Source organism: Diabrotica undecimpunctata, chromosome 4 (assembly GCF_040954645.1).
Source record: "Diabrotica undecimpunctata isolate CICGRU chromosome 4, icDiaUnde3, whole genome shotgun sequence".
NCBI lineage: Eukaryota > Metazoa > Arthropoda > Insecta > Coleoptera > Chrysomelidae > Diabrotica > Diabrotica undecimpunctata.
The window spans coordinates 109,689,555-109,713,553 of record NC_092806.1 but is presented as its reverse complement, the minus strand read 5'-3'; the positions used below and the strand labels follow the sequence as shown (position 1 = coordinate 109,713,553).

Here is a 23,999-nt window from a genome sequence, read left to right as displayed (position 1 = left end):
TTGTTTTTTAGAGATGGTTATAACCGCTGATTTCAGCCATTCTCTTGCGGTATTATTCCCGTATCGTACACCGTGTTAACCAAATCAACAAATTTTCCTACCTAGTAACACCAAAAAATTTAAAGATTTGCTCGTCTTTTAATATTTACCTCCTTTTTCTTTAGTTTTACTTGACCAATCCCAGCTTTCTTGTCAAATATACATATTGTTATGAAATCAATTAACTGCATTAACTGCAATCAACTAATCAGCACTGTATGTGTATACACATGTATACCGTGTATTTCATTTCTGTAGTGTTTATTCACCAAAATAAAATCGATTTGAGAGAGAAAAAAAAATTAAAAAAAGTCATGATTGGTTTTTAATTTGTAGAGCCCGAAATCAAGCGTAGCAATTACAATAAAAACCAATTATGATTAAGTCCTTTTTACTTTTTCTCTTTACCCTTTAAAAATGAATTCATCTTTGCAATCAATTCATTATTTAAAATCAATTTGATGCTATCTTTTAACTAAATTTTTAACTAACTTAAATTTTTCTCTTGTTTCAGCTCATCATCGGGAATTTCGGACTTAGTTATGAACAGAGCAAAACTCAGATGGCCATCTGGGCCATCTTGGCAGCTCCGCTTCTAATGTCAGTAGATTTAAGGACTATAAGGCCAGAGTACAAAGCCATATTACAAAATAGGAAAATTATATCAGTAGATCAGGATCCACTAGGGATACAAGGAAGAAGAATATATAAAGTAAGTCAGCATCATTTATTTTCATAGAATAGCTAAATAACAGTAACTGTCATTTAAGAATACAATATTTATATTACTGCACCTTATTAATTAATTAAGAGATCTGCTAGAGAACTCAATCTAGTGGTTCATACTTCCTGCTCATTTAGCGTTAACCATTTAGTGCACCATAATGAGGCGAGTCAGCGTTACATCATAACTATTGTATCTTCGGTATCCTTTCGAGATTATCTTTAGCATTTACTTCTTGAATACAATTTCTTTGGATTCCGAGTCCAATTTGATATGTCTACGTGTATAATCAATAATTCACTTTATGTGCATGATTCATTTTAAACTCTTCCCTGATAAGTCGGTTGATGTCGCTTGATTATGTAACGAGGTTGCTCATAACATTTTTGGACATACAATTTCAACATCTTCTCTTCTTCTTCACGTGCCATCTCCTCTAAGAAGGTTGGCAACCATTATGGCAATTCGCACTTTCAACGCCGCTGCTCTAAACAGGTCAGCAGAAGTGCAGTTAAACCAAGCTCTCAAATTATTTAACCAGGAGATGCGTCTTCTTCCGCGACTCCTTCTACCCTGTATTCTTCCTTGCATTATTAATTGCAACAAGTTATAACGCTCGCCCCTCATGACATGTCCCAGATATTGCAATTTTCTGACTTTAATTGTATTTAAAACCTCTTTATCGTTTCCCAAATTTTAACATCGGCTAACAATAATACAGTCTTCACTTCCAGACCTTCACTTTAATCCGCAATTAAATATTGCTTACAACAATCCCTAAGTAAGACACAAGCTTTGACTCTTCAGGTCCCTAAACTCTGCTCCCCTTTTATCTTCGGCAACTTTTGTGAGTCAAATGCTCCCTGAAAAGTGGAACCTCTCGGAAAACACAAATAGTATCGTCATCAATAATACAGAGTAAAGTAGGATAATGTTTTTTAGGTGGTTTTGAAATCTCATTACACAACGATACTAGTGTTAGGTGAGGATATAGCCACATGATATATCCGAACTCAGTATTTTTATTGAATTAACCATTCCATCTGTAAAAAAGATATATGGAAAAGGGACGGAACAAAAAATTTTAAATGCCTGGGATATAATCGAAAAATCGTATGTTTAGCTTCGTCGACTGCACTAAAGCGATCGATTGCGTAAAGTGGAGTATGAGTTAGTCATAGGAAATATGAAAGGGGGGGTGTTCCACAAGATCTAAATCTTTCTTCTAAAAGACAATATAAAAACAGTTTCAGAAAAATAAAGATTAATAACGTTATTTATTTATTATATATGGAGAGAAAAGTCTTACAGGGATCAAAAGGTGTAATACCAATAGGTGACAACAAATAATATAGAACCACAATGAGCAGATAATGTGGTGTTTTCGGAACAAGAAGAAGATCCAAATCATGATATGCAATCCGTCCAATTCCATAAATATTGCTGATTTCAAAGTGGTTCTAGGTTTAACTACCTCGGATCACTAAATCAACAAAGGATGTGGTGACGAATAAATCGAACAAAAATCATTTTTCCTACCTAATTAAATTCAGAAGAGGTTTTAAAATGCCTACAAAAGTGATCTTTCCTATTATCAATTGTTCCATATAACCATTCTTTATTTATGAGACCCGAAAACATACTGTGGCATATCTCATAAAAGACAAAAGAATAATATGATTAAATAACATTCCTAGTAAGATTATTCAAAATAGATTATTATTATCATCATCATCATCATTCAATCTTCGCCTATCCACAGCTGGACATAGACCTTCATAAGCTTTGTCCATCTGTTATCTGTTCGAGTTACGTGACCTGCCCAGTTTTATTTCAGTGTTGCTCATTCAATACGAGACAAGATTCCAAACCGCCAGCTACGGCAAAGATTAGGAGTGGCTGATGCTGTAGATATATATTTATATATCTCGAAGTGTAATAGGGGGATTGTTTCGCTTCTTGATGCGTATTTTGAGAATGTCCGAAGCATGTTCAATAACGTTCATGTCGGGGGAATTCGAGATATTCCTTCTTCTTCCAGAAAATTTTGTACTGCTGCTGTTCGATGAGGAGGTGCGTTGTCATGCATAAACACAAATTTATCACCTACTGCCCCTCGAAATAGACGTACGACAGGATTTAAAACTTTCTCGATGTACACAGCACCAGTGACTCTTCTCTCCAGAACCAGCATTGGCGTCCGTATACCACTCATAATACCACCCCAAACCATAATACTGCCACCTTCAAATGGTACACGCAGTTGGGCTGTTTCTAGTCGGGCTTGTCGTCCTGGGGCCCTCCAAACCAGTGTTCATCGCGAATCAGATACCAAGCCAAATTTTTGACTGATCAGAGAACATCACGTTATTCCAGTTAGGACCATGGTGCACCATTTCTCTAGCCCATTGCAACCTTACTATTTTGTGTTATTGGGTTAGTTTAGGAACACGTAGCGGTCTTTTACGATACAAATTTACCGCATTTAGTCTGCGTGTTATTGTTTGCCGTGAAATATTCAGTCCTTGGAGCTTAGAAATTTCTCTGGATATACCACTTGTAGATTCCAGACGATTTCTACGAGCTATCAAAGGTATTTGCCGGTCTTGTGCTATTGTTGTACATCGACTTCTACCACTTCTGGGACGATCCGTGACGTCATTTGTATCTTGGATTTTTTTTTAATTTCCGATACAGCACTCTGAGTAACATCAATAATATTCGCGATATAACTTTGACCATGTTGTAAAAAAAGCCTTAAAACCCTGTTGTAACAAAGCAATTACTCTAGATCTGTCAAAATGAGATATCACTTTTCTATGCATTTTTAAACGGCTCAATTCAAATTTAAACAAAGACTGAAATAATGTTTATATACGCTAATCAGTTGAATGTGACCCAAATCATACAAAAACGATTCAAATTTTTTATCATTTTCATTTAAAAACGCTCTAGAATGAATATCAAAAACAGTTTTAAAACCAACATAGGCGTAGATATATTATGTGTACGTATTTCAAACTTTTGGACATGCGTGTATATATAAATGTTAGTGATCATTTATTTTTATTTTCATATTTTAAATTGTAGCACAAAGGAATAGAAATTTGGTCAAGACCAATAACTCCACTATACCAAAGTTATTTCTCCTATGCCATAGCTTTTGTTAACAGAAGGACTGACGGTACACCTTCAGATGTAGCAGTAACTCTTAAAGAGTTGGGATTGACGTCTCCTACCGGTTATAGAGTAGAAGTAAGTATAATTCTTAAATATGAAATGTCAAAAGGGCCATTGATTATGAAAATCCGTATTATATATACTTAATACGTAAGATGCTTGTATTGAGAACTTCTTTATAGATTTCTTGATCTTTTGTTAAAATTTAAATAGCAAGTATATTTCGTAAAAGTTAAAAAAGACAATATTGACTTTTCGACAAAAATATTCAATTGGAAAGTGTTGAAGTAAATATGGTTAAGCAATACGTCTCATTTTTTAATGTTAATGAATATTTATTTTGAATTTGGTGAATAAAACTTAGCTTACAACTTATAAATTGGTTCCATTGAACAGCAATAGTACTTAAAAATTGTATTGAGTCTTCAATGCTCAGACGCAACTATAATAGTTAATACGAATAAAAGTATTTTGCCTGGTTTTTTCTCGGAACGGTAAAAACTTACGGTTTCATAATTTTTCCCATCACAACTTTAATTTATGATTTTTATTTAACGTATCGCAAAACATGCTAATATAAATCAGTTTAAAAATATATATAGTGTGTGCATTTTCATATTATACATATGTTGAAAATATATTGTTGTGATTTTATTTCAATGTCTATTTAATTTATAATGTCTTGTTCTTATCTTAATTCATTAAAAAGCACAATAACTGATATGAATTTATTTATCACTAAATATACATAATTTATTAAAAAGCGAACGTAACATTTTATCGCGAGCGCGTCTTCGGAATTAACTGTCCCTTCAATTAGAGTTCCGTTATTATATACCAGTGCCGTTATCTCGAAAAGTCTAAAACCTTCGATGGCGAAACGGTAAAGGCAAACTGGATTTCCCTCGCATCGGTTCGACCTTATTCCGGAAGGTCATTCAGGTAAATCGAAGTCTCTCGTAAAATCTAAAACATATTAGCATTAGTCATCATATATTTTACAGTTATTTTTAGGCCAGGATAGTTATCGTAACAATATGCAGCTATCCATTCACGACTGATAGGCTTTGGATGCTTTGCTGTGATGCGATTGCCCACCATCTGACTTGAGGCAGTACAAACACCAATGAAAGAGATAAGTCATTACTACAGTTTATTATGGAACATGATTTAGACATACTGAACGTAGGAAATAAACCAACTTTCGTAACTTCCAAAAGTAAGGAGGTAATTGACCACTCACATGGCTAGAATTGTTAAAAGAAGCATGTGTCAGATGAGGTGTCCTGTTCAGACCATCGACACATCTGAAATGACAGGCAATGAGTCTATCAAGGAAATTTAACACAGTCCTCGTAAAACAAACTGGGAAGCATATCAAGCAGACCTGGAATATTGTTTAAGCAGGGTTAAAGGGAGGTTATAGAAAGTTATAAAGGCATACATTGGACCTATACCTGGCCACCGTACAATTTCAAGAGCTTGTCATGTCAGCGTTTGAAAACAACTGTCCGGAGATAGTGAGGAATTCCAACAGAAAAGTAGCTTGGTGGAACGATCACCTTGTAGATCAAAGAACAGGTTGGACGAAAATTTAATTTTGCCAAAAGATAAGGCAAGTGGGTCGATTTTCGCAAAGCTCTGACTGAATGTAATAAGGTACTGAGAAGGACAAAAAGATAATTGTGAAGAAGGCATTGCGAGGAGATAGATCAGGCTGCAGAAATGTTAAGAATACATAAAGTTCTCTCAAAGGATGCACAGATAACTATTATCTCGCACCAAAAGGATTCAGGTGAATACACTCAGAATAGTGAAGAAACCTTGAAAAAACATTTTCAGGTGCACTTTCCTGAGTCTGAAACAAAAATTGTAACACACATGTCAGACTAGACTAAAATAGATGCCATGACTCATGGTTCTAGGGAAAGCTTGTATGTGGTAAAAGAAGTCGTAAACCGGGACAAAATCAAATGGACAATCAAATCATTTGAGCCATATAAATCACCGCGTCTGGATGGGATTTAACCACCAATACTTCTACATGGGAAATGACCTTTTGTACAAAAAATTATGTATGATACTGCAGGCTACCTAGGGCGGCTGTTATACTCAAACATGTCAAAATTAGACAAGAAAAAGCTAAGTCCCTACGACCTATAAGTCTGATGTCATTCGTACTGAAGGCTCTAAAAAAACTGCTCGATAGTCAAATTAGGAATGGTGTATTGATTGACAGTCCGATACAGCAGGTGCAGTACGCGATCGAGTATGAGTCTTCACAGAAACGGGACTGCACCATCTCCTACAGAGGTCGGAGTACGTTCTGGAAAACCAGAAGAGATGAGGTTGGGTGCATTTATTGTTATAGAGGGAGCATTCGACAACATATCCCTCTTTTACATATAATTATAAGACGGGAGGCAAGGATGGGATATTCTAGACTGCAAGAAAATTAATCTGAGCAACGTACCAGTTAGATCAGGACATAGTAACATAATAAATAAAACTAGGGATGCCAAATGGATGAAAATTTCTGACAATATGTCACCCACATACAAGCCTGAAGTACCTTTCTAAGTGGACCTATCACCGCCAGAGGGGTGGGGCAGAGAAAAATCTCGACATCCATTGTAGTGTTGGTCGTGTGAGTTTTTGGTGTTTTTCTTGTGTTTGGATGGCTACGCTGTCCTGTTTTAGGCTTTTGCCTCTTCAGGACATGTTTTCCTTGGTATTGGGTGTATGGCACTGGATTTTGGAATGTGTCCACTGGTGTGCTGCGTGGTGTTTGTTGGTGGTTGCTGCTCTCACTAGTCCTGGACCATCGGGGGCGAAAGGGATGCAAGTGAAACGGTTCCTTTCAGAATTTTTTGGTCTAAAACAAAATTAGTAAATATATGAAAATGTTTATAAGTTTATTAATTTAGTAAATTTATTAAATTATTGTATGAATATCGCGAGGCGTGAGGGCAGCTGTGGACTGGTACCTCAAAAAATCAAAAAATCGACGGGGTATCGTTGTGCAATGGGATCGGAAAACCACAGAAAACCGAAAATCCCCCCCCCCCCCCCGTCGGTGTCAGTTCGAAGTGAACATTTAGTATTATAATAAGCGACGGTAAAAGAGGGGAGTTACCTCCTGTATGTCAATGTATTCATCAGGGAGCTCGTTGCTGGCGAGTTCCAGCAGAATAGCGGGTAGGAATGGGAGTTTGGGTTTAGGTTTTCTTCTGAATACATTGCCGAGATGGCAGGAATACCGGACTATACTTATCTAAAATTATAGGCTAGCGGTCCCTCGTAGATACGTATTTTGTATATGATATTGGAAAAGTGCAGATTTCTGCCGGCACGGCACGTTCACAAACTCCGACGGAAGCTGATAGCCCCAGCAACGGCTTACGTGGGTGGCTTTCTTACTGGACCACCCACTATGCCTACACTGTGACCAGCAGAATCTCCGTTAGAGAGTGCAAAACGCCAAAACAACAGAAAACACAGCACTTACCTTCTTTGCCTCAAAATGCGGCCACGTGGTGACCACGTGGTTGGTTTTACCAGGTTATATTCTCTTCGATACCGTTATCCAACGGTTTTTCTGCTTCTTGGCGGCTTCCAAGCGGTCAGAGCTATGGCTTTGTCTAAGACAGCCGTGTGACCCTTTGATATCTGAAACCTAAAAGCACTAAAACACAGCACAATTACAAATAACCACAAATAAATCAATCTCGACACAGACTACAGGGATATACGGAAGGGTTTAAAATTGCACAAGGGTGGGGTGCAGAAATATTCGGTAGTGGTGGAAATTTAAACATTTCTATTCCACTAGCAGAATATACCACTGTATTTCAGGCAGAAATTTTTGCAATCTTGCAGTGTGCAAGAGAAATTAACTTTAAGGCTTTCGAACTGAATCGGATCAATATATGCACAAATAGCTAAGCAGCCATGGGGGCTCTCATAAGCCCTAAGATGGACTCTAGGCTAGTGTGGGAATACCGACACGAACTCTACAAACTAGTGGAATATAACAGTGTTACACTGTTATGTCCAGATCATCGGGGAATATATGGCAATGAAAGAGCTGACGCACTTGCCAGAAGAGCAATAGCTACAAAATGCTTCGGTCCAGAGCCGACCGTAGGAGTGACAAAAATCATCGTCCGCGACCGGAAAATGCCTGGATGCGAAGCCAACATAACTCACACATAAATATTGGACGGACATGTGTTAATAGGATTGAAGTACGGCGGAAAACAAGCAGGAATCAAGATGGAATGGGGACTTGAGCTACAGACTCTGTAGCAGAGAACCTGAAACAGTCAACCATATCTTGCATGACTGCGAGGCATTGGATCGCAGGCAGAAAACACTTTTTAGAGAGGCAACGAAGTGACTCCAAATATATATGGTACCCATCCCTTAGACCTGTATAAGCTAATACAGGGTTCTGGAATTCTGGAATGGGTATCATAAATGAATAGAAGATGTACGATAAGCCAGCTGACTGCAGTACGACCGGTTTTTACAGACGGCTTCCAGGAAAACAAACCACTCGGGTGTTTACTTAAATTTATTATTTCTTACTACAAGCCTATTAGAAACTTCAGATTATTCGTATATTTACTAATAAATAATACGTCTTCAAACACCACTAATCTCAAAACAACTGACATCTCAAACTTCACAAGCCATCTGTGAACGTGAACCACATATTTCATCGGTGTAAATCACTCAAATATCGTATTTCACCCAATTACTCAGTTAAATAGACCTATCTTCATATTTTTTTCTGATAGGACGATTTAACTAAGTATAACGTAATAGGACGTTTTTTCTAAGCACAGCAACAATAACTTGCAGAAAGGACAAAATAAACTACGTTATTATACAAGTTGAAAAAGCCGTTTTAATTTTCCGATTGAATAATAAGTTAGGAAATGTCCAAGAACAAAACAGCAGGATTTTATTTTAAAAAAAGGGAAAATTGCGAATAGGACGTTTTTATTTAGCACTGCAGTCTGCAGTGTATGTGTAGGTGTACATTTACCGGTGTTAATGAAACAAGTGACCCTATTAATTTTCTTAATTTTTTAACGACACGATTACACCAGAAAACTTTCACATAAGCGTAATTGAATATATTTTTGTAAAAAAAACTCTTTATGTATATTAGAGTGTATATAAATAGAAATTATGATGAGGTTTACAGGGCGGAACATTTATGAAAGATCACTTGCTGTGATATTAAAATAATTATTTACTGCTTTGATGTATAAGTCATTAAATGATACCAATCTTAAACCAGCAGATAAAACACGAGGCATTTATAATCTCGATTTAAGCGTAAAAACTCACCAGTAAAAAACATTACTTAATTGCAAATTAACAGATGTTATCTTTGTGGAAATACAACACATTGAAATGAGATAAAATGTCTATTACGTTAGATAACATTAAGAAATCGAAGAAGGACCTGACACATTTTTTATCTAAAAAGAATTGAATGTGTTATTGATCACCAGGACGTAGCGTGAAGAAATAAGTAAGGAATACAATAAAATAATGATAAAAAATAATAGCCATGAGAAGAATAAAATATATAGGTCCCGAAAAACGGGGTTACTTTGCACCAAACATCAAACGTGTAAAAGTATATTTTAATATTAACCTGGTTCTCTTATTTTCTGGCTTTGCAAAATCATAATGTACAGATAGTCCTGGCCGAAAAAAATGATAAATACACGTCTAATGGCATATACCATAACCGATTGCGATTTGTAGTTGTTAAAATAACGGTTTTAAACCAGGATAGCAACAACAAAAAATTGTTTACATGTGCACTTAACACGTGGAATTGTGTATACTTTGCACCGCCAACTTGCAAGTGGTGCAAAGTATCCTCAAGGGTTTAAGGTTGAATAGGAAAATGGTTTTCAGGAAATACCCAGACGTTATAAAAGGAAACTGGGATCTCGCAAATATGCAGACTGCTCAGAAGAAGATTTGAAGGCATGTTTGTCAGAAATACACGCTAGAAAACCTGGATATCCATCAATATTCTCTAATGAAAAGAAAAGATGCTTCGTATAATGCATTCATACCCTTAGTGATGCTGGTTTTCCTATTACTGGAATGGAATTGAGACAAATAGTCAAGACTTATTTAAATCGCAAAGGAAAAAAATAACTCGCTCTAAGGATAGTACTCAAGGTATGGATTAGGTCAAATCATTTTTAAATGGTCATATGGACCTTACTACAAGGATAGCCTCAAACATAAAAAGAAGTAGATCAGCACTTAATGCAGACCAAATGACTGAATAGATAGAAAATTTAAAACAAATATAAACTGGTGTGAACCCACATGCTATTTTTAATTATGATGAGACTAACTTAACAGATAAACCCGGACAAAAAAAAAGGAATTAAATAAACGTGGGTTTAACGACTTTGCGACACCTGGACTGAAAATGGCCCCCCAGATACGCGTTATGCAAATACTGCATCTGGATGGTTCGAATCACAGACATTTGCAAATTTGTTTAACACTATTCTATTGTCCAGGCTTAAAAAATCTGGAAAGAAGATCGTTTTACGAGATAATTTGTCTTCTAATATTAATGTTGAAGTCCTGAACCTGTGTCTAAAACACGATATTCGTTTTATATATTTGCCTCCGAATACCACCCATATTACACAACCTTAGATGTTGCATTATTTGACCCAACGAAAAAGGCCTGCAGAAACAAGATTTTCCAACGCTTTTACGGGAATTAATCGAAAAAATACAAAATAATAGCGATGATATATTAAAGTAGGGATTTAGAAAATGTGTTATCGTTCCTTGAGATGTAACACTGCTCTTGGAGCGGTTAAAAACAACTCAGCAATCTAATCTGATAACTGATAGTGATACCACAAATAATAATAAATCAAGTTCGTCGGATATCGAATACGCTTTCATTCGGTATTTAGAAGACACGAAAATAACTGTTCCTACAGGACAAAGTATTACCCATTCTGAAATTAGATTAAAAGATCTAACTAAAGCATCTACTTCCACACCTGATCAAGCTGTTGGATTTCCAAGTTTAATATCCATATATAAGGATGGGCAGAATGCACTGATTGAACAGGTTCGTTTTAAGATAATGAGAATACGTTTTATTTTTCAATCTGTAGCTAAGTTTACCAAACGAATCCATGACAATCTCGATCGTTTTTTTTATTTCTGTGGTTTGGTTGTCTTTGTTTAATTTTATTATCTACCCCAAATATGTGTGTTCATTAACTTCTTTTATTTGTTTTTGTTTAATTAAGATTTTCAACACTTTTTCTTGATTTGTCATCAGTTTTGTTTTATCATAATTCATATTTAATCTAACTTTTCTGGCTTCTTGGTCTAATTGTTGTACCATTTGCTCTAATTGTTCTTTGTAGGTCGTTATAGCGACGATATTGTCTGCATATTGTTACATTTCTTGAAAATAACTTTAATTACCAACAATATTACAATACTTAATTCAGTCACAACTATAAACTTCAAAACTCAAAATACTACTGTCACAAACTGTCAACAACATAGGTTTATATACAGTGCTAGTCAAAAGTCCGTTCCCCCCCTCGTATCTTTTGAACGGTTATTGTTATAATATTGAAATTTGGAGGAAGAAATTTGGATTTAATTGTTCTTTGTAGGTCGTTATAGCGACGATATTGTCTGCATATTGTTACATTTCTTGAAAATAACTTTAATTACCAACAATATTACAATACTTAATTCAGTCACAACTATAAACTTCAAAACTCAAAATACTACTGTCACAAACTGTCAACAACATAGGTTTATATACAGTGCTAGTCAAAAGTCCGTTCCCCCCCTCGTATCTTTTGAACGGTTATTGTTATAATATTGAAATTTGGAGGGAGGTAATAAACAGACGTAGGCTTCTCAACTAGTCATAACAGATGACGTAATAGTGACAGATGACATTACAGCGCCACTTTGATAGATAATTTTAAATAGGACCTTATGGCAAGTGATACCTCGTTTGAAAGGTATTGAAAATACCTATTTAGCCATAATAATTTTGTTTAAGTTTAAGCTCATTTTGATGAATAAATTAAATAAATACTAAAATTATAGCTTCTCATTTAATTGATAAATATTTAACAACCAGTTCTTATAGTAAGTGTTCAAAATGTGCTCCATCTACTTCCTGACAGTAATGTATTCTACTTCTAAACTCTTGCTGTACTCGTTTAAATGTGTCGGGGGAAATTGCCCTACATTCTTCAACAATTCGTTGTTTCAAAATGTCAATATTGTCGGTTCGGTTGCTGTAGCGTAAACTTTAGATTTCAAGTATCCCCACAGAAAAAAATCTAATGGTGTGAGGTCCGGTGACCGAGCGGGCCATTCTATCGTACCTCGTCGTCCAATCCATCTACCACCATATTCCTTATCTAGGTAACGTCTTACTGCACCATAATGTTGTGCAGGAGCACTATCTTGTTGAAACGTTATTTCCAAGTTGCCGAATTCATCTGGATTATCCTCCAGAATTTCAAGTATTAATGGTTCAATTGCATTTTGTCTCCAGATACACTTCACCGGTTAAGTTAGTATTGAGAAAAATATCCCCAACTTTGTGATTTCCCAAAATACCTGCCCAAAAATTTATTTTTTTTTGGAAATTGAGTATGTGTTTCACGAAAAACGTGAGGATTTGTGTCACTCCAATACCTCAGATTGTGGGTGTTAACATTTCCATTGAGGGAAAAAGTACTTTCGTCACTAAAACAAATTGTTTTTATGTAATTGGGCTGTTGGTTAATTTTATTGGACATATTTTCACAGAATTCTAGGCTTCGGTAGGAGTCATCATCTGAAAGTTGGTGCACAATTTTTAATTTGTATGGATGAAATTTGTTTTCAGTCAACACTCGGTGTACTGTCTTTTGAGTGATTCCATAGATAAATGCAACTTGGGCTGTAGAAGAAGTAGGGTTCACTACCATTTCTGATATGTCAATTTTTTTGTCATCACTAATTGTTGGTCAACCAGATCATTTGACATCTTGAACACTACCTGTTTGTTTAAACTTCCGAAGAGGCTTTCTCAAATAAGATCCCGATATAGGGCGATCGGGGTACCTCTTATTAAAAAGACGTTCCGCTGCATGGAAATTATTTCCACATTCATCAAATAGTAACACAGCTGCTACTTTATCGAATACAGTACGTACCATGCTGCCTTTGTAAACAATAATTAACTAAAATAAACTAACTAACAAAACTAATTATTAACTAAGCACAACCAACTAAAAACAACTTGACTAAACTTGAATTGACTAAACTAAGTAGAAACAGAAACTAATTATTGGACTATAAACGCTTTTGCAAACTAAAAACAACTAGAGAATTGACAAACGTCAACTTTTTTTGACAAATAACCAAAGGCTGACGTTAGAATTTTTGTTAATTAAATGCCAAATTAGAATTTTAGTATTTATTTAATTTATTCGTCAAAAGCATCTTAAATCCAAACAAAATTAGTATGATTGAATAGATATATTAAAATAATTATAGTTTCGCATTTAATCAATAAATATTCTAACGTTCGCCTCTGGTTGATTGTCAAAAAAGTTGAAGTTGGCGTAAAAACAATTAGAGAATTGAAAAACGTCAACTTTTTGACAAGTAACTAGAGGCGGAGATTTTAATATTTATTAATTAAATGCGAAACTACAATTTTAGTATTTATTTAATTTATTTATCAAAATGAGCTTAAACTCAAATAAAATTATTATGACTGAATAGGTATTTTCAATACCTTGCAAACGAGGTATCACTTGCCATAAGGTTCCATTTATAATTATCTGTCACAGTGGCGCTGTAACGTCATCTGTCACTATTATGTCACCTGTTATGACTAGTTGAGAAGCCTACGTCTGTTTATTACCTCCCTCCAAATTTCACTATTATAACTATAACCGTTCAAAAGATACGAGGGGGGAACGGACTTTTGACTAGCACTGTATATTTTTCTTTGTTCCACATTTCACTAGACATTTCAGGAATTTTCGATTACATGTCGAAAATTCTAAACTTCTTCTTTTTCGTCAAGGAACTTTTTCTATATGAAATAAACCTCACGAAACTGTCATAACACTGCTCCCTACTTTATACGTATTCGCCTCGAATAACTGAACTATCAGGGATCGATTGAAGCCAACATGGCGGATTAGTTCCATGGTATGGAGCTAGGCTCTTGATATGAACTACATTGGGTTTACTTCTAAGTTGAAAACTGAATACGGTAGATTAGATCGTTTATTTTCTGCAGGACGGTGTACGGGTCTTTCCAGTTACGTTGAAATTTCGAACAAAGTCCTTTCTTACGTGTGGGATTCTATAACCATACTGAAGCTTCCAACTTTTCCGAGGAAATTCGTAGACTTTTTCCAATTTTTCTTTCAAATTTTCAATGTACGTCAGGGTTGAACATTGTTCTTTACAGGGAGGCAATCTTCCGAAAATAAGATCTTGGAGAAGCTTCATTTTTCTTCCGGTGATCATCATCGATGGAGAATAACCAGTTGATTTATGTTTGGAACTTCTATAGGCTAACAGCAAAAGAAGAATGAAAGTATCCCAATATTTTTGTCAGCAAAAACATTGAAAGGTATTGTCAAATAGTTCTATTATGTCTTTCGACCATTCCGTCTGAGTGAGGATGAAAAGGCGTAGTGCGAGTTTTCTTAATACCAAGATTTTCATTTATTCTTGCCATAATTTTGATTCAAAATTTCGTCCTTAATTAGAATGTAACTTTAAATGAATTCCTTGTCTAGATACGACGTGTGTTATAAATGCTTCTGCTGCTGTAGTCGCTTCTTGATTAGGAAGGGGTGCAATTTCAGGTCATTTTGAAAAATAATCCATTTCGACCATTAAATACTTATTTCCTCTCTGTCATCGGAAGTGGACCATGAATGTCCACTGCAAGTCGTTCAAAAGGCTCTCCGGAAAGATATTGTGCCATTTTACCACGACTTCTCGTTCTAGGGCGTTTTCTACCATTACATAACTATCATTTCTTACACCAATCTTCTACATCTCGGCTGCAATTGATGCCAGTAAAACCTGTCTCCTATGGACTTATGGACTATGATGGCATAAAATGGTTGACAAATATATTTAACAGTATATATGATACGGGCGTGGTTCCCCAAGAGTGGTTAGTGTCAACTTTTATAAATCTTCCAAAAAAACCCAATGCGAGAAAGTGCGAAGACTATAGAATTATAAGCCTTATGAGCCATTTACTTCAAACATTTCTAAAGGTCATTCACAAAAGAATATATACAAAATGTGAGGAACAACTAACAAGAACACAATTCGGATTTCGTGATGCTCTGGGAACACGGGAGGCCCTTTTTGCTGTACAGGTGCTATTTCAGAAATGCAGGGATGTGAATTGTGACATATACGTATGCTTTATAGATTACCAGAAGGCATTTGACAGAGTAAAACATGACAAATTAATGACTCTAATGCAAGAAATTGGAATTGACAACAAAGATCTTAGAATTATCAGAAACATTTACTACAATCAAACGGTCAAAATCAAAATAGAAGACCAGTTAACTGATAAAATTGCAATAGAACGTGGAGTACGACAGGGCTGTATTTTGTCTCCATTGTTGTTCAATATTTAGTCTGAATGGGTATTTAAGGAAGCTTTAGACGGTTGTGCGAAAGGAATACTAATAAACGGTGAATGGTTGAATAACATTAGATATGCAGATGACACTATAGTTTTTGCCGATAATCTGAATGACTTACAGATATTAACAAATCGCATAACAGAAGTCAGCAACAGATAAGGACTAGCTCTTAACATAAAGAAAACCAAATTTATGACAATTAGTAAAAAACCAATACTAAACGCTCATCTTACAATCAACCAACAGAATATCGAAAGAGTCGAGCAATATACATATCTAGGCACCAATTTAAATAGCCAATGGGACCACTCAACAGAAATTAAACAGCGAATAATAAAAGCAAAAGCAGCATTCGTTAGAATGAGAACCATTTTCAACAGTCTAGATATATCATTAAAAACAAAATGCCGTCTATTGAACTGCTACATATTCACAGTTCTGCTCTACGGAATGGAAGCATGGACACTGACCTGACTGTTGTATCTATGAATCGGCTCGAAGCTTTCGAAATATGGTGTTATAGGCGCATCTTACGTATACCCTGGGTTGACAGAGTTACTAATGTGGAGGTACTGCGTAGAATGGGGAAAGAATGTGAAATTCTCATGACCGTGCTGCAGCCATGAAGGCTGCAAGAAGTTCTTCTAGCACACTTTTAATGTGTGATTTTGGCAGTTCCACTTGTTGAACTGTATGTACTCCATTAGGACTCTCCCACTTTCGATATAACACACATTGGAAAGGTACAGAGATTCCTATTGAGCCCAGTACGCCTTTATAGTTCCACTGTATTTGGTTATTTCCTGACAAATAGGTCTTACTCCATTTTTAAGATATTATCGTATGACTTTTAAGTTATACGATATCATTATCTTTCTTTTGATTCTTCTTAAGGTTTTCCAAAGAAGTCTGATTTTTACCTTCTTCGGTTACATTATCTTGTTCTTCAAGCTGACACTGACTTTGAACCTATAATTCGTTCAAAGCATCTTGTAATTCTTTTAATTGTTCATTTTGCAAAAATGACACCTGTTCTCTTAACTTTGTTATTTCATTTTTCCTAATCGCTAGTTGCCCCTTCAAATGTACAACTTTAAATTTTAGAGTATCTTTTTCACTTATTTGGTCACTTGTAGGAAATCGATTTCTTTGAGACATATATGTCCTAGTATTTCTAGTAGGACTATGCGACGGGTTTCTAAATGTGGATCTTGGCGACAGTCTGGCCCCATTATTTGGTTCTTCTGTCCTTGCCTGTAATTGGCAATTATTTTTGCAAATTTTCTATTCTTGCGCAATTAAAACATCTGTTTTCAGTTTGAGATTTTTGTTGAATTTTATAGTATGCTTAATATATGGGATAAAATAAGTTGTTGATTATCTACGGTAGTGATAGTGAATTTTGGACGAGATCTGGAAATACTCTTCGCCGCTTCATACTCCTGGGCTGAGATTAATGCTCCATTTAGCGTTAGCTCCATTTATTGCTCTATATTTGTTCCAGAAAATGCTTAGGTGCCTGAGGGTATACCAAATGCAATAATCTTTTAATATCGGCTTCATATTCTTGCAGGCTTTCGTTATGCCTTTGATATCGAACTTATAGCTGACTTTGGAAAATCTGCTTTAGATGATGCTGGCTATATCTTGTTTCTGAAGCTTGAACGAGAGAGGTGTAATTGGGTGCATCCTGGGAAAGAAATTGCAAGACGGTTGCTGCCTGTCCTCGAAGCGACACTACCAAGGAAGCTGCCATTTCTTTCTCAGTCCAGCCATTTGTTCTAGCTTTAGCTTCGAATTGAAAACGATAAGTTTCATATGCTGTTTGGCCATCGAATGCGGGTAGTTTTAAAATTGCTAGTTCTAATTGTGCCTGGTTCAACTATGGGAGGTAATGTAGCTATTTGTTCTGATTCGACATTAGTTACTAAAACAATATTAGATAAAGAAACTTGGATATTAATTTTTTATTCTAACTCGACTATTTGTCTTGCTACATTTAATTTAAATGCGATTTTATGTTGTACTATTTTATTTTCTAACTCGTTTTGTTGCTGTATTATTTTATTTTCTAAATCGTTTTGTCGTTCTTCTAATTTGTCTATTCTGCTAGTAATTTGACTTATCTCTAACTGAAAAAGTTTCGTGAATTTGAGATAAACCATTCATGAGTTCTACCTCTACTTTTCTACGCCTCTCTTCCCCTTCTTGTCTACTATTCTCCTTCACCTCCCTACGCTTCTCCTTTTCCTCTTTCTATTCTTGCCTACCCTCCTCATTTTTTGCTTTCTCTTCCTGTCTACGTTTATCCTCATCTTCTTTCATTTTGAAAAACCATGAGGGGGTCCGGACGTATCTATTTCTTTATTAAATGCAGAAGATACTTAATATGTCTTCTATCCCTCCGCTGTCACCAATGTTACACTTCTTGAAACTAACTTTATTCGCCAACAATATTACAATACCTAATTCAGTGACAACTATATACTTCAAAACTCAAAATACTACTGTTACCATAGCACAGTACCACCTTTGAAACTTCCGTCACCTTCCGTGTTAACGAATAAAACAATGATTGGCGCATCACCTAGTGACCGGGAGCGTAACTATATATACATGGCGCTAAATTCAAAAGTTTAGTAATATTGCCTAGGATTGTGAACTCATTTTAAAGTAAAGGAAAATCGATATAATCCTAAAATAACAAGAAAAATCCTTATCATATACGATAATAAATATTTTTCGTATACTTTTTGGGTTTTCTTGTTATGTTGAGACTATATTTATTATCTATTACATTAAAATGCCAAAGTGATTAAAAAAATTAAAGAACAAAATATAGAATAAAACCTTTATTTATAAAAATTTTACAAGAAATGTTATATTGTGTTACAAGAAATATTAATAATACAAGCCAAGTGTAGTATAATTAAGTTTTCTTAATGTTGTGACAACAACTGGTCAGTATTTAAATAATTGTTTTGTCATTCTTATGTCAAGTTTTATGTGAATAAAAGCCTAATTCTGTAAAAGACATTTTACTACAATTTTAGTCGCATAAATTTACAATTTAGGGCTCTTAACAGCACTCACCCATTTATTAAACATATCCATATAATTTCGTGGACTTGGAAAACGGTAATGCTTGCTAGTAGTATCCATGCAATCTGGAACACAATATCTTCTTCTTTGTTCATTTCTTCGTTTTTCCATTGGCATTCCATATAATGTGTTCGATGCCATAATAAAAAATCGTCTAAAATTGTACCTTTTTGCACTACTTATATAAAAAATTATGAAGCCGTATTTGTCTAAACTCAACTTTGAATTGACCACAGCACACTCCCTCCGCGCAGAAACGAAACTAGCAGCGCCACCAAACGAATGGGAGCGAAATCCGAACGTGATTTGACCTTGGCTATCCCTGTTACCAATCTAGGTGTAATTTTATCTCAGAGGCGGCTTTTGGGGGTAGGCAGGATAGGCCGGGCCTACCCAATAATTTTAAGCGACACTACCAAGGAAGCTGCCATTTCTTTCTCAGTCCAGCCATTTGTTCTAGCTTTAGCTTCGAATTGAAAACGATAAGTTTCATATGCTGTTTGGCCATCGAATGCGGGTAGTTTTAAAATTGCTAGTTCTAATTGTGCCTGGTTCAACTATGGGAGGTAATGTAGCTATTTGTTCTGATTCGACATTAGTTACTAAAACAATATTAGATAAAGAAACTTGGATATTAATTTTTTATTCTAACTCGACTATTTGTCTTGCTACATTTAATTTAAATGCGATTTTATGTTGTACTATTTTATTTTCTAACTCGTTTTGTTGCTGTATTATTTTATTTTCTAAATCGTTTTGTCGTTCTTCTAATTTGTCTATTCTGCTAGTAATTTGACTTATCTCTAACTGAAAAAGTTTCGTGAATTTGAGATAAACCATTCATGAGTTCTACCTCTACTTTTCTACGCCTCTCTTCCCCTTCTTGTCTACTATTCTCCTTCACCTCCCTACGCTTCTCCTTTTCCTCTTTCTATTCTTGCCTACCCTCCTCATTTTTTGCTTTCTCTTCCTGTCTACGTTTATCCTCATCTTCTTTCATTTTGAAAAACCATGAGGGGGTCCGGACGTATCTATTTCTTTATTAAATGCAGAAGATACTTAATATGTCTTCTATCCCTCCGCTGTCACCAATGTTACACTTCTTGAAACTAACTTTATTCGCCAACAATATTACAATACCTAATTCAGTGACAACTATATACTTCAAAACTCAAAATACTACTGTTACCATAGCACAGTACCACCTTTGAAACTTCCGTCACCTTCCGTGTTAACGAATAAAACAATGATTGGCGCATCACCTAGTGACCGGGAGCGTAACTATATATACATGGCGCTAAATTCAAAAGTTTAGTAATATTGCCTAGGATTGTGAACTCATTTTAAAGTAAAGGAAAATCGATATAATCCTAAAATAACAAGAAAAATCCTTATCATATACGATAATAAATATTTTTCGTATACTTTTTGGGTTTTCTTGTTATGTTGAGACTATATTTATTATCTATTACATTAAAATGCCAAAGTGATTAAAAAAATTAAAGAACAAAATATAGAATAAAACCTTTATTTATAAAAATTTTACAAGAAATGTTATATTGTGTTACAAGAAATATTAATAATACAAGCCAAGTGTAGTATAATTAAGTTTTCTTAATGTTGTGACAACAACTGGTCAGTATTTAAATAATTGTTTTGTCATTCTTATGTCAAGTTTTATGTGAATAAAAGCCTAATTCTGTAAAAGACATTTTACTACAATTTTAGTCGCATAAATTTACAATTTAGGGCTCTTAACAGCACTCACCCATTTATTAAACATATCCATATAATTTCGTGGACTTGGAAAACGGTAATGCTTGCTAGTAGTATCCATGCAATCTGGAACACAATATCTTCTTCTTTGTTCATTTCTTCGTTTTTCCATTGGCATTCCATATAATGTGTTCGATGCCATAATAAAAAATCGTCTAAAATTGTACCTTTTTGCACTACTTATATAAAAAATTATGAAGCCGTATTTGTCTAAACTCAACTTTGAATTGACCACAGCACACTCCCTCCGCGCAGAAACGAAACTAGCAGCGCCACCAAACGAATGGGAGCGAAATCCGAACGTGATTTGACCTTGGCTATCCCTGTTACCAATCTAGGTGTAATTTTATCTCAGAGGCGGCTTTTGGGGGTAGGCAGGATAGGCCGGGCCTACCCAATAATTTTAAGAGCTTTAAAATTGAAAAACACATTCAAAAATTAGGTTAATGCATGTAAATAACTTTTAAATGTACTAAATCACTCAATACATTGCGTCCGTTAAAACAACTATGTTATTATATTCCCACAGAAAATATCGAATCGTATTCACGCATTTTAAATATCATTAATAGGCCCGATCTGAACTAGCCGACCCAGCTCATATAAGATCCCCGTACAATAAGCGTTTGAAGTTAAGCAGCTTGCCGGACAACGATTTATATTGTCGTGTTTATGCTTGCTGTTTAGGCACCAGACGATCGGGCCTACGTCGACCATCGTTGTCACTTGTAACGTAATTATCGAATTGTAATATAAATTATCTTTTAAATTATGATAAAAAAATATGTAACATAATCTATAATTGTAACATATTTTTAAACAAACAACACAATTGCAAACAAGTGCACGGTTGCCCAAATAAATTAAAAAAAAATCGTAAAATTCGAAAAAAAAAAGATTTCCACTCTCACCCAAAAAAAAATGTATTACACACACTGGCGGCTTCAGAATTTTTTTTGGGGAGGTCATGGATCTTGAGGGTGATTACTTTTCTCTGATGCAAGGTCACTTTTCGTCTTACCACCAATAAGATAAGTGGGTTACCAAATATTTTTAAGAGGGGGGGTCATTTTTTATGACACTGTGACCCCTCCCTCTCTGATTACACATAGCTTTATGTAATTTGCTGGCTTGGCCTACCCAAAATTTTACCACACCAGCCGCCACTGTTTTATCTATGACTGTTACAAACTGTCAACAACATCTATATATATATATATATATATATATATATATATATATATATATATATATATATATATATATATATTTTCTGACGTTCCACACTTCACTAGAAGTGAAGGTTCATTTCATGAATTTTCGATGAGATCTAGAAAATTCTAGACTTCTTCATTACTTCTTCTTTTTCGTCAAGAGACTTTTTCTATATGAAATAAATATAACGGAACTCTCGTAACAATATCTTGGTGGTTTAAATATTCTGCGTTAATGTTGCTTCCATATTCCTCTCATTGTAGTTTCTAACCAGCAGGAAGTAACTCTAAAACGATCTCTGCTCTGTTTCATCCATTCTTTATGTTTTCTATGTTGATTATATACTGAAAACTTACAACGTATTCAGTGCTTTGATTTTTCCCGATCAATAACTAAACCTTTTCAGACAAAACATGACTCACTGAACTATTGTATCTCTTTTGTGATGTTTAAATTACTATATCTAAATTTAGTGCATATATTCTTTCTGTAAAAAACATTAAACACAACCAGCAAGAAACTGTAATTGGTTCATGACAGCCGCAAAGCCAGTGTTCACTTTTATATAACTTTTATGAATACGATAGTCAATTAAGAATAAACTGAATAATTTTTTGATCGTACAATCCTTCATAGCACTTGCAGAAGCCATGCTTAAATGTTCAAACAAATTACTACTACTAATAACTGAGATTTAAAAACTATGTAAGACTTGTAAAGAACGATCATAGTTACAGTTCGTTTGTTAAAAATGTTTAAAATATATCTAATCGTTCTGGTGTATATCATCATTAGGTCTAATTATCAACTTTTCATTTTTATTGATTATAAGCTTATAAGTGCAGTGGTATATTATTTCTTAAAATCACTGAGTGTGTAATGAGTCAATACACTCCAGTAGACAATAAAGACATCAAACATTTTTCAATTTCTAATTTAACTGAGCTTCAGAAGGCACGTAAAGCCATCCCTGTTACAAAGTAGTCATTAACACTAAAACCTGGGCCAGAAGGTTATACGAATGGAAGATATAAAATAAGCCAATTGGCTGAAGTACGACCGGGGTTTACATTAATAAATAATCTAACTGATTATGTAATGGTTTTTAATGCATACTCTAAAATAAAAAAATGTTACCAAGATCACATTACAGTCATGGTTTTCCACTAGATTTTAACTGGGAAATATTGAAATTGAAATATTGAGAAGCAAGCGTATGTTTCCTTATCGTATCTTCTATTAATTATCCGTATTTTTTTATTAATTAATTTTTTATTGGGGATAGTATTGTGTGTTTGTCTGATTAGAGAATCTATTGTAACTGGCTGAATGACTAATGTCTATGCCAATAAAAAAACACTGGGAAATATAGCGAAAGTTTAATCTTATTCTTTTGCATTTTTGCGTCCAAAATGAAACATAAGCCTCTCTTAACTGTTTCCATTCCTGTTTCTTGTTCTCTGTTCTCAGCCACGTTTTGCCTGCTATCTTTTTTAAGATCATCTTGCCATCTCGTTATGTGTCTTCCTCTTCTTCTTTTTTCATCTCAAGGTTTCCATGTTATGATTTCTTCCATTCCATCTTTCGTCTTTTATTTCTAAAATCTAAAAAAAAACTCGAATATCGAATTAAAAATCTTCTATTTTAAGTAGGAAATTTAATTAAAAAATTAGATTAAACAATCCAAATGGATTATAATAAAGTTCAAAACGTTTTAGTACTAATCAGTCCATCTTCAGTAAACTTTTGGAGTACTTTCGTAACTAATCGCAAAACCAAACAGTGGTTAGATTTACATTGAAGAAAACATAAAAGTATTAAATTACACGGCAATATGCCGATGGAATTGAATCACTGACCGGGAACCATAAGTCCTTACTCGAAGTAAAATTTCTACATCCGAATTTTCGTACGGGAGTTCGCCAACTGTTGGCAGTTCGATTTTTTATTTTATATGGTATACGGCCCCCGGCCATTATAAGCTAATAAAATTTTACGACTTGGCTGTCGTCCCTTGCTTAGTCGTGACATTTTGAAGTAGGAAGTATAATATGTAATACGTATTAGTATTGCATGTGAGTAGTTGAGTTTGTACCACCAAACGGTAAATAAATAAAACATTATAAGCCACTAATTTTTTTGTAATTTAAATTTATTTTCTATTTTTTCGAACCAGAGGTCTTTCGCGGAAGATAACTGCGAGATTTTTACAAAAGTAACACCGG

At 34.8% G+C, this 23,999-nt stretch overlaps 1 protein-coding gene across 1 annotated transcript in view; it reads left to right on the top strand.

Annotated features, from left to right (window-relative positions):
- Positions 1-23,999, top strand: part of LOC140439852 (alpha-N-acetylgalactosaminidase) — a 212,126-nt gene that overhangs the window by 173,260 nt on the left and 14,867 nt on the right. The window contains exons 6-7 of the mRNA XM_072530008.1: positions 554-751; positions 3,854-4,018. Coding sequence (XP_072386109.1) covers positions 554-751; positions 3,854-4,018 — 363 coding nt within the window. The remainder of the gene's footprint in view (positions 1-553; positions 752-3,853; positions 4,019-23,999) is intronic.